General features: G+C 32.8%; 1 protein-coding gene across 4 annotated transcripts in view; it reads right to left on the reverse strand.

Annotated features, from left to right (window-relative positions):
* LOC145259085 (uncharacterized) overlaps positions 1-12,828 on the reverse strand; it is a 128,116-nt gene that overhangs the window by 61,276 nt on the left and 54,012 nt on the right. For all 4 annotated transcript variants that reach the window (XM_080116726.1, XM_080116725.1, XM_080116727.1 and 1 more), the window contains exons 11-12: positions 6,917-7,108; positions 2,821-3,039 (exon numbers count right to left, since the gene is read on the reverse strand). In XM_080116726.1, the coding sequence (XP_079972852.1) occupies positions 2,821-3,039; positions 6,917-7,108 (411 nt within the window). The remainder of the gene's footprint in view (positions 1-2,820; positions 3,040-6,916; positions 7,109-12,828) is intronic.

Below are 12,828 nucleotides of genomic sequence, written 5' to 3' on the forward strand. Positions count from 1 at the left end.
GTGGAATTGTCTTCCGTTTTCCTGCTTTCCGGCTGACTACAATATGGTTGTCTTCAAGTCTAACGTAAATAAGTTCTTGATGAGCCGTTCCATATAAGTTATCAAATTTACCGAATTTTCATTACTAATGATTACTATATTGTCCAATTTCTACTGTACACTCTTTAACCCTTATCCTTGAGTGGCCTCTTGGCCTTGATAATGTGGTGATGCCTTTGTAAAAAAAAACACATATTGAATCCACTACGTCTCGAACACGTCTCAAATCTTTTATGTCTCAAACACTGTCTCGATCCTCTACGTCTCAAACACATCTTGAATCTTCTAAAACGCGAACACCTCTCGAAATATCTACATGTCTAACACGTCTCAAATCCTCTATGTCTCAAACACATCTCAAATCCGCTACGTCTTGAACACGTCTCGAATCCATTATGTCTCGAACACGTTTTGAATACATCTCAATTCTTCTATGTCTCCAACACGTCTCAAATTCTTTACGTCTCGAACGCATCTGAAACATATCTTGGATCTTCGACGTCTACAATCCTCTACGTTATAAAAACATTTCGAACACATCTTGAATACGGCTTCTCCAAACTCATGTGTCCTTTTAATCTCTTGTGTGACGTCACATTGTGCAGCCAGCTTGCATCTAGAATTCTTATTCCAATTTCAAGCAAAATACATTTCATGATCTTGATTCTAGAAAATTTCTAAAATTTATGGATTAAGTTTAAGGTGGTTAAAGTTTAAGGGGTCTTAAGAAGAAATTGAAATTCAAGGAATCTTTCTTAATTAGTGTCTAATGATAGTTTGGTGTGCATATTATATCCTCTAAAACGCTTTAAAATACCCAGACGAGAACTGGCGAATATTTATTAATGTATTGTTAGAATTTCACTAAATACAAAGGTACGTATCTGAATTTTTTCAAAATTTTTTGCATAAAAATTAATTAAAGTAAATATAGCCCATATTACGACCCCTCACACCTAACAGCTGGGTTTTTAAATTCATAATGATCAGTTCATTAGTTTAAGGGTTATAAACATAACTTTCTATAAACAAAGATTATCAAATTTATTGTTATTTTTAAAATGATTCAAATAATTGTTTTTAAACCTACTGACACTACTGCTTCGTGCTTATACATTTATCAGCATAAGAAATGATAATTACTGCTGGTCAAGAGATTCGAATCTAGCCACAAACCCATTCTGGACTTCATAGGTTAGTATCTTGCCTCCAGAATTATAGATACTAGCGGGATCTGTGGAAATTCCACAGCGGCATCTTTTGCATGCAATATATTGCTTCCGGGCATTCTGTGGACGTTCAGCGTGAATGTAGACCCCGCGATATTATTTTTTTTTTATTTTTTTTTTTTTTTTACATAGGCATCACCACATTATCAAGGCCAAGAGGCCACTCAAGGATAAGGGCTAAAGAGTGTACATTAGAAATTGGACAATATAGTAATCATTAGTAATGAAAATTTGATAAATTTGATAACTTATATGGAACGGCTCATCAAGAACTTATTTACGTTAGACTTGAAGACAACCATATTGTAGTCAGCCGGAAAGCAAGAAAACGGAAGACAATTCCACAGGCGTGCAGTTCTAAGAAAGAAGATTTGTTCATGGAATCTACGTTTAGGTTTAGGCACAGATAAAGAGTGGGGGGAATTATTGATAGTGTTTACAGCTAGACGAGTGTTTCTTGTGAAAGTTTGGCGAGGGGGGACCATAGATTGAAGCTCAGTCGAACACTTTCCATGAAAATAACGATACATCAGAGACAAACTCGCAACATCTCTTCTGTGAGATAGAGGTTGCAAGGAAGAGAAAAGGACATCTCCTACGAGGCTACGAAGTCTATTTTGAACTCTATCAAGGCAGGCCAAGTCCTTTCTAGCAGCTCCTGCCCAGATGTGGCAACAGTATTCCATCCTTGGACGTACCTGGCTCTTATATAGACAGAGAATAGCATCAGCAGTGAGATATCTACCGGATCGATAGAAAGATTGTATCCTTTTGTTAAAACTGTAAATGTATTTATCTAAGTAATCTGGTTAATGTAGTATCAGAATATATCTAGTTATTACAGCTCATCTCCAATATTCTTATAAGAGTCTGTGACATATTTCCATTGCATGGACGCCCGGTGCAAATGAAGACCCCACGATATCATTATACTGTCTTTAAACAGAACAGATACTACTCTTGGATCCTAGCCAAAAAAAAACAAAAAGGTATGTTTTAGTTTCACGTACGGCCCAAAAGCGATATTATTTTTTTATTTTTTTATTTTTTTTATTTTTTTTATTTTTTATTTTTTTATTTTTTTTATTTTTTTTATTTTTTATTTTTTTATTTTTTCTATTTTTTTATTTTTTTATTTTTCTATTTTTTTATTTTTTCTATTTTTTATTTTTTATTTTTTTATTTTTTCTATTTTTTTATTTTTTTATTTTTTATTTTTTTATTTTTTACATTGCGTCTACGGTGATCGGGAGATCCTATTTATTAAAAAGGGGGATAGAAGGAAATAACATACTACAAACATTAAATTAGTGTATATTTATATATACAAATTTAATTTATGTGGTATGTTATCATTTTTTATCCTCTTTTTTAATAATTAGGATCTCCTGATCAAATAATTTATAATCTGGAAACCGTGACACACGTACGTACGGTATTAATTAGATATTGCGGTATTAATATATTGATGATTTGTCCCGAAGACCTTCTTATTTTTAAACAGATTTAAAGAATTTTTTTTGCTTTAAAGGAAAAAAAGGGTGAGACTCACTTAACAAAACCTGTGTCGTGCAATTCGACTTCTTCCAACAAATTTGTTTGTGGTTCCATTTTCATGTCTTTCTCGATCGAAGAGCTGTGATGAAGTCGGCCGTCGATAAGTTGCGCTTGTTGTTTTACGTTCGGGAAAAGAAACATGTCCTTCACGGACATCTCGACTCTAAACTCATCCATCACTTGGTTCAAAAGGGCAGCAGCCAGCAGGGAATGTCTGAAAGGAATGGCACAAGTTCGAATCGAATTTACATAAAGAGGCATAAGTTAGAATCAAATCCATGTAAAAAAAAAAGGCACAAGTTTGAATTGAATTCATATAAAAAGGCACAAGTTTGAATTGAATTCATATAAAAAGGCACAAGTTTGAATTGAATTCATATAAAAAGGCACAAGTTTGAATTGAATTCATATAAAAAGGCACAAGTTTGAATTGAATTCATATAAAAAGGCACAAGTTTGAATTGAATTCATATAAAAAGGCACAAGTTTGAATTGAATTCATATAAAAAGGCACAAGTTTGAATTGAATTCATATAAAAAGGCACAAGTTTGAATTGAATTCATATAAAAAGGCACAAGTTTGAATTGAATTCATATAAAAAGGCACAAGTTTGAATTGAATTCATATAAAAAGGCACAAGTTTGAATTGAATCCACATATAAGACAGGATAAGTCCGAAACGAATTCACATAAAAAGGGTACAAATTTGAATTTCTTTTACATAAAAAGCACAAGTTTCAATTGAATCCACATAAAAAGGACACAAGCTCAAATCGAATTCACATAAAAAGCGCAAGTTTGAATCGAATTTATATAAAAGGCACAGGTTTGAATTGAATCCACATAAAAAAGCACAAGTTTCAAATGAATTTACATAAACAAGGCACATATTTTGAATTGAATCCATGTCATTTACATCAAAATAAGGCACAAGTCTAAATCGAATCCATATATTAAAAAGGGCACAAGGTTGAATCGAATCTACATAAAAGTGGCACAAATTCAAATCGAATCGACATCCAAAAGGGCACATCTAAAACCAGATGAAATATTCAAAATAACGGAATTCAAAGAATGACTATAAAAATGTTCATTTTTTTTCTAACAATGTAGCAACACAAAAATGAAAAATCCACTGAATCAAAAAAAAAAAAAGATAAATTATAACACAGATTGTCGATTGGTGAGAAGAGAAATAAAATGTAAATATATCAAATTTGATCAAAATTGTTCTTGCATTTCTGAATTTTTTAAATAAGGATTGATTATTCATATTTTTTTTTTTTTTACACGGTGGTCACAACTTATCAAGGCCCGGAAGCCACTCAGGGATAAGGGTTATTGCAAGTACAGTACGTTAGTGTGGAGATTTGATGAAATGTTTACTTAAGGAGGCGGTTCATTAGGAATTTGTTAACATTGGACTTGAAGACATCCAAGTTGTAGTCAGGTGGGAAACAGGCAGATGGAACAGAGTTCCACAGGCATGCAGTTCTAAGAAAGAAGCTTTGTTCATGGAATCCACGTTTTCATTTAGGCACAAATAAATATTATTTGGATTCTTCAAACTACCGTTCCCATCTTGAGTGACCTCCTTCAGGTGTATTTTGTTCAACTCAGGAATCTTTCTGTCGAACTAAGCAAAGAACCTTTTATTTAATCTACACAAGTAGTACGCTCTTGTTACGTCAGCCATGATTGGGTATAAGTCAGCGGTTGTATTTTTGAAAATAAGCAAACGAACAAAAAAAATTGATGACCCAATATTTTTTGATTCGTTTGCTTTTTTTCAAAAATACAGTTTGAGAGACAAAAAAAAAAATAAAAAATAAAAAAATTTGCTTCATTTTACAGCTTACAACTTCACACAAAAAGCCTGTGTCAACAAAGAAGGAAGAAACTTGAAGATAACCGAACAAACTGTGGTCTTCGTCTGTCCATTTTAACGCTTTACTGCAGTTTCATGGTATCACTTATGATCATCAAAAGTGTATATTCTGATATATAAAGTTGATGTATATATTTTATAATTGCTATGAAGTACTATACCTCCTAGTTTTGTCCACCATAACCTTAGGGTCAGAGTGCAGTATATTCTGATAATATGCTGAATCTATTCTGTGCTTAGTCAGTAAAAGAGAAATCCTTCTCGATTGAGGCAATTTTTATTTTTGTTTCAATCCAGAGGAACTGGATTTTTCCCCACATTTTGTGCACCATTTTTAATGCGACATATTTGAAGCTATTTTTTTCAAGTGGGATGACTACACCACCTTGTTTTTTTGTTTTTGTTTTTTTTTTACAAGGTAGTCACCATTTATCAAGGCCCGGAAGCCACTCATGGATAAGGGTTATTGTAAGTACAGTACGTTAGTGTGGATATTTAAAGTGTCTACTTAAGGGGGCGGTTCATCAGGAATTTGTTTACGTTGGACTTGAAGACAACCAAGTTGTGGTCTGGAGGGAAGCAGGCAGACGGAACAGAGTTCCACAGGCGTGCAGTTCTAAGAAAGAAACTTTGTTCATGGAATCTACGTTTTAATTTAGGCATAGATAAAGAGTGGGGAAAGTGGATTCAGCTAGACGGGTGTTTTTTGTAAAAGATTGGCGAAGGGGGGGGGCAGAGATTGGAGTTCAGACGAGCATCTGCCATTAAAAAAAAACGTAGTTACATTCCACAGTTTGCCTTTGTTGCAGTTTGTTTGGTCAGCGTTAGTCAATAGAATAGACTATAAAAAACGTCCAAATTCGATTAAAATTGTTCTTGCATTTCTGATTTTTTTAGATAAGGATTGGTTTTTCATATTATTTGGATTCTTCAGTTTTATGCACCCATGACGGACAAAGTTAGATACAAGATCATTTATTTTTTTATGTGGAAACAAACAGAAATTATGGTACTACCTATCATTTTCTACATTCGTTGGCCGCATTTCACACCTGAATAATCTTCCATTTGTCTTGATAATAGAGGATGCTACTTTTCTAGGTAAAGAATTGATCCAGTCAGAATCAGCAGAAACGCGGTGGTCTTCTCATATCAATATGGAAAACTGTTACTGAAGAATTCAAAGAGATTCAGTATATTTTATAAAGCTGTTCTGACATCTAATTGGATCGTTCTTTTTTTTTTTTTTTTTTTTTTTTTTTTTACATAGGCATCACCACATTATCAAGGCCAAGAGGCCACTCAAGGATAAGGGTTAAAGAGTGTACAGTAGAAATTGGACAATATAGTAATCATTAGTAATGAAAATTTGGTAAATTTGATAACTTATATGGAACGGCTCATCAAGAACTTATTTACGTTAGACTTGAACACAACCATATTGTAGTCAGCCGGAAAGCAGGAAAACGGAAGACAATTCCGCAGGCGTGCAGTTCTAAGAAAGAAGCTTTGTTCATGGAATCTACGTTTAGGTTTAGGCACAGATAAAGAGTGGGGGGGAATTATTGATAGTGTTTACAGCTAGACGAGTGTTTCTTGTGAAAGTTTGGCGAGGGGGGACCATAGATTGAAGCTCAGTCGAACACTTTCCATGAAAATAACGATACATCAGAGACAAACTCGCAACATCTCTTCTGTGAGATAGAGGTTGCAAGGAAGAGAAAAGGACATCTCCTACGAGGCTACGAAGTCTATTTTGAACTCTATCAAGGCAGGACGTTCTTATGACAAATGGTTATAAATAGAATTGCGCCAAATTTTGTGAGCATACCCTCTCAGTTTGCCAAAAATATTGCAACAGGTACAAATTTGAATTAATCATTGTAAGAGGAGACAATACAAAACAGAGATTAACCGAAACGAAATTGCTCCAATCAAAGCAGTTCAATAGTATCTATTTTTCTCACACATAGACCACTCTATCAAAACTTCTTTTCATGAAATGCCTAACACTTGATAAAGAGGTTTTACCTAGAAATATAGCATGGAATACAGTCACACACATTAGATCACATTAGATATCTGTTATGAAAGGATTTAAGGTATCTGATATAGATGAGTACTCTGAAAGGGTTTATTAATATGGAGTACAAAATTGACTTCGAGGCAACAATACAAAATCATCCCATCACTAATACTTACCCTCCTAAATCAAAGAAACTTTCTTCAATATCGATATTTCTTAACTGCAGAATATTCTTCCAAAGTTGCGCGAGTTTCTTTTCCGTGTCCGTGCTCGGAAGACCTTCATTGCTAAATGGCAGGTCAACTTGGCTGTCATATTTTGGAAGTGCCTTTTTGTCAAGTTTACCAGAAGCTGGCACCACAGGAATACTGGAACGAAAATCAAAGAAAATAGGTGTAATAAAATAATTAAAAAAAAAAAAATGTTGGTACTTTCACAGAACAGGATCCATGATCGTCATCAAATTTCATTTAACGTTTGCTGTACATATCAGCATGTTTCGGATCATTCGGATTACCGTTATTCTGAAAACGTTTCGGCTGATGTGAAGTAAGTTTTCACAGGAACGTGTGAATTCAAAGTATTTTCAACCAATGAAAATCACTTCAGGCACCAAAAAGTGGCACATACATGTAAAAGTAATAAACCGATGTGGATTTAGAAAAAATGTGCAATTAAAAGCACCCTCCTTCTTTTTCCGGTTCGTTTTGATATGACTTCCTAAAGCTAGAAATTTTCATGGAACGTATTAGTTCAAAGTATTTCCAAGCAATGAAAATCGTTTCAAGACCCCAAAAGTGACACATATATGTGAAAGTAATAAATCAATGCAAACATAGAAACTACGATAAGATCTGGTCAACAAAATCATTTCTTTTTTTCAGAATTAATCAGGCTGTCTGAAGGTAATGGCCTCTGAACCTAAAATGCCCCAAACATTGATGCTATTGTTTTTTCCCTTCTCTTTGCAAAATTAAATCATGTTCTGTAAAGTCAAAAACAAAACCAACAATTTTCCTCGACAAAACAACCAAACCAAACACAATGAATAAATATTTGTACAATATTAAGAACTTGAAGCATACAAATCTTTCAGAACTAGTAGATGCGGGGGAGGGGGGGGGCTTTCCTCGGGCATAAAATATGCGTGAATATATTTTAATTTGTCTCGATTTTGTATATATTATTATAAAGTTATGATTTCAAAAGTAAAAAAAAAAAAGTATTTAGCTGCCATTAGCTAGAATCGAAACCAAAACTGTAGCATTCAAAGCTAGTGACATTAACACTGTACCAACGTGATATGCATATGCACTGATTAAAAATTAAAAATAAACTAACACAAATGTACAAAATGTTTAACGATTTTTTCAATTTTGACCCATTTTTGACCCCTTAAAAACAATTTTAATGGGCTAAAAACACATGAAAGAACGGTCCGTAATTTTAATAGGCTAAAGACCCATGAAAGAACAGTCCGTAAAAAATTCAATCATTTGACGCCCAACTTTTAGTTTTGGAGGAGATAGAGTTTGAAAATATAGAGACAGACAGACAGACAGATAGCCGTTTATATATTAAATTAATAAGGCTATCTAAAGATACTGGCTTCTGAACCTAAAATGCACCAAATATTGATGTTATTGTTTTTTCTCTTCCCTTTGCAAAACTAAATCATGTTCTGCAAAGTCAAAAACAAAACCAACAATTTCCCTCAACAAAACAAACAAACTAAAAACAATGAAAAAATATTTGTACAACATTGAGAACTCAAAGCATAAAAACTTACCAAAATGACTGGATTAAGTTTTATTTCAATAAATAAAATACTTTTTAATAGGATTAATGGGAAGCTATTACAACAACAATCTTGAAAGTTGAATTATTGTTGAATTATCTCCCTTTGTATTTTCGAGATTGTTTTCAAAAATGGCGTCACGTGGCAGTCATTTTTTAGCTAACCATAAAAAAAATATTTTTTTATGAAAATAGAATTACTTGATCAATTTACATGATCTTTTTAAACTCTTTTTTCACCCCTCAACAAGGCACAGTTCCACTTGGATGTAAGGGGTTACTATTTGGGACCATATTAGCAGGAACACTATGTAGGGATTTGGGCAGTGAGATGTCTGTTCACATTACACTTGAACTTCTGAATTTCAGTACAGTCAGGAAAGTAAAAGACCAGGAGGGAATTTCAAAGTCTAGTAGTTCGAAAGAAACTATTAAAGTAGAAGGTTTGATGGCATCTAGAGATCTCTACTGTATAGGGGTGGGATTTTGCTGCTTATCTGCTTTGTTGGGGGTATTTACGTCCAGAGGGTACTAGTGCTTTGAGTTCGTCCGAGCAGTTACAATTAAAATAATTTTAAAACAGGCACAGGAATGCCACATTTCGGTGATGAGACAGAGGTTGGAGTTTGGAGTGCAGGGATCTTTTAGGTTGGCAATTCTTTTTTGAATCCTATCTAGGAGCCAGTGACTAGTGGCAGATGCACCAGCACAAATGTGACAGCAATATTCCATATATGAGCAAATAATGGATTTGTAGAGTTTTTAGTGTTGGGACAATTAATTGGAATCCAGAATTAAAAAAAAATCGGAACTTTTGTGGGTATCGGAATCGGTATCAGAATCGGAAAAATTTGTGCCTATTTTCCGATATTAAAAACGATTTCTTTCATCATCTTTTTTTATTTGATTTCACTGCTGGTAGTACAACTGACACCTCCAGCTCATTTGCTGAACAGAACAGTTTATTTAACACCTTCCAGTTGTTTGCAAACACACGCACCCACACACACACACACACACACACACACACACACACACACACACACACACACATATACATGAATATATATATATTTCTGCGGAAATATATTTTATTTCCTTATAAGATATACCAATCCTCATTTAAGAAGCTCAATGTAATTACGGAGCAATATAGTGAATAAATGACAAAAAACTATATTCCAAATTTCATGATGTTGACCATCTTATTATGTATTCTTTTGATTCAGTTGACATTTACAATTCTTGACAGTATCTGTTTTGTAGCACAAAATCAATCACTTAATTATTGTATCAATCATAGATTCACTAATTGATATAATAATTAAGTGATTGATTTTGCGCTACGAAACAGATACTGTCAAGAATTGTAAATGTTAACTGAATTAATAGAATAAATTATAAGATGGTCAACATCATGAACTTTGAAATATAGACTTTTGTCATTTATTCACTATATATATATATATATATATATATATATATATATATATATATATATATATATATATATATATATATATAAACGATTCTTTGGAGAGTACAGAATTTAAATATTGTAATCATGAAGGGAAAACTTTCATAATTCATGATTAAGAGTAAAATTATTAAAACACATTTTATATATATATATATATATATATATATATATATATATAAACAAAAAGGATGCGACAGAGGTAAAGTGTTCCGGCTTGTTTTCTTTTCCTCATAAAGAAAATGTTTCTTTTCCATAATGTTTCATCGTTAAAGTGTTTTTTTATTTAATAAGTCTGAAGAAAGGCTGTTCTTGTGAAAATTTTCAAACGACATATTGTTTGAATTTGTCGAAATGGTCTTGAAACAATTGTAACTAACAATGAAATACACTTTTTGTTGGTATCAACCCATTTCTTGAAGTCTTAGTTTTTGTTAAAACAGTATATATATATATATATATATATATATATATACATATATATATATATATATATATATATATATATATATATATATATATATATATATATATAGTCATCCACATATAGTACTGTTTTGCTCATCAGTGCGGCTACACAAGCAACTACTTAGTCAGAGCTTCTAACCATTGCACTATTTAGCTGCTGCTATGAGGGCAGTGAATTAACAATGTTTTGACATTGTCCAAATACCTAAGCTCAATTTGTTTACACAAAGAGCATCTCTTAATACGCTAATGGTAATTTGTATATCACTTTCCAATATGCTCAACCCAAGATAGGGAGCATTATAGTCGTCCGCATACAATACTGTTTTGCTGTTTCACAGCTCATTAGTGCGGCTAGACAAGCAACTATCTCAAGCCAGGATCGAAACCCAACCGGCCAAACGACATGAAAATGAAACCAAAGAGGTATATATATATATATATATATATATATATATATATATATATATATATATATATATATATAAAAGTTACAATAAGTTTACTAAGGTAATCAAAATGGTAAACTTAAAATATATTATAAATATTAAAGAGTTAATATTTACAAGTAAAATAAACTCAGCCAGATGTAAAAAGCTCAATAAAACCGAAAAGGAAATAGAGCTTATAATATGAACAAATTATTCATATATATATATATATATATATATATATATATATATATATATATATATATATATATATATAAAATGAAATAAAAATTAGAATTAAATTTACCAAAAAGATCCAAGATGGTAAAACTAAAGTATATTATAAATATTAAAGAATTAATATTTATAAAGTTATCTCAACCAGATGTAAAAGCTCGATAAAACCAAATAGGAGATAGAGCTTATAATAAGAGCAAACAGTTAATAAAATATGTTAAAAAACACTTTGAAAAGGAGTTAAAAACATATTAAATCTGAAAAGTAAACACTTGATAAGTGGATAGCCCTTAATCCGCGGAGTTTCGAAGACATACTCTCCTTCTCATCAGAGGGTAGGAATTAGCAAAATGCGGGATCGGATTTTGCATACAAAAGTATTCGATGAAACTACAAGTACATCAAGTCTGTTGCCAAGGTCGCTGGAAAGATGGTGGGATCCTTCTACCGCTCCAGAAGATATCTCACTACTGATGCAATTCTCTATCTATATAAAAGCCAAGTACATCCAAGGATGGAATACTGCTGCCATATCTGGGCAGGAGCTGCTAAAAACAGCCTATCCTGCCTTGACAGAGTACAAAATAGACTTTGTGGCTTAGTGGGGGATGCCGTTTTCTCTACCCTGCAACCTCTTCCCCACAGAAGAGACGTTGCGAGCCTATCCATGTTTTATCATTATTTCCATGGCAGGTGCTCGTCTGAACTCCAATCTCTGGTCCCCCCTCGCCAATCTTTCACGAAAAACACCGGTCTAGCTGAATCCACTGTGAAAAATTTCCCCCACTCTATATCTGTGCCTAAATCAAAACGTGGATTCCATGAACAAAGCTTCTTTCTTAGAACTGCACGCCTGTGGAACTCTGTTCCGTCTGCCTGCTTCCCACCAGACTACAACTTGGATGTGTTCAAGTCCAACGTTAACAAATTCCTAATGAACCGCCCCCTTAAGTAAACACTTCATCAAATCTCCACACTAACATAATGTACTTGCAATAACCCTTATCCCTGAGTGGCTTCCGGGCCTTGATAAGTGGTGATCACTGTGTGAAAAAAAAAAAAAAAAAAAAAAGATCTTACTTGATAACAAAAAGTGAAGCAGAGGGAACATGGTGAGAAAAAGGCAATTACACGTGAATCGATAGTCTGGTGAAAGGTAAATAATCCAATGACGGTATAATCCAAAAATATAACTCCAAGAAAGTTAATTGAATTTCCATTTGCACAAGTAAAATCCAAGGAAATCACGTAATTGAAAGATGGTCCAAAATAATCCAAAAGGCCAAAATCCATGGAATAATTCACAAATAAATTCCATGGATTTCGGCCTTTTGGATTGTTTTGGACCATTACGTGATTTCCTTCGGTTTTTGCTAATTCCTACCCTCTGATTTTTGCTAATTCCTACCCTCTGATGAGAAGAAAAGTATTTCTTCGAAACTCCGCGAATTAAGGACTATCCACTTATCAAGTGTTTCCTTTTCAGATTAAATATGTTTTTAACTCTTTTTCAAAGTGTTTTTTAACATGTTTTATTAACTGTTTGCTCTTATTTATATATATATATATATATACCTGTTTGGTTTCATATATATATATATATACCTGTTTGGTTTCATATATATATATATATATATATATATATATATATATATATATATATATATATATATATATA

This window comes from Euprymna scolopes, chromosome 34 (genome assembly GCF_053919585.1).
Source record: "Euprymna scolopes isolate OS-2025 chromosome 34, ASM5391958v1, whole genome shotgun sequence".
In the NCBI taxonomy this organism is placed as follows: Eukaryota; Metazoa; Mollusca; class Cephalopoda; order Sepiida; family Sepiolidae; genus Euprymna; species Euprymna scolopes.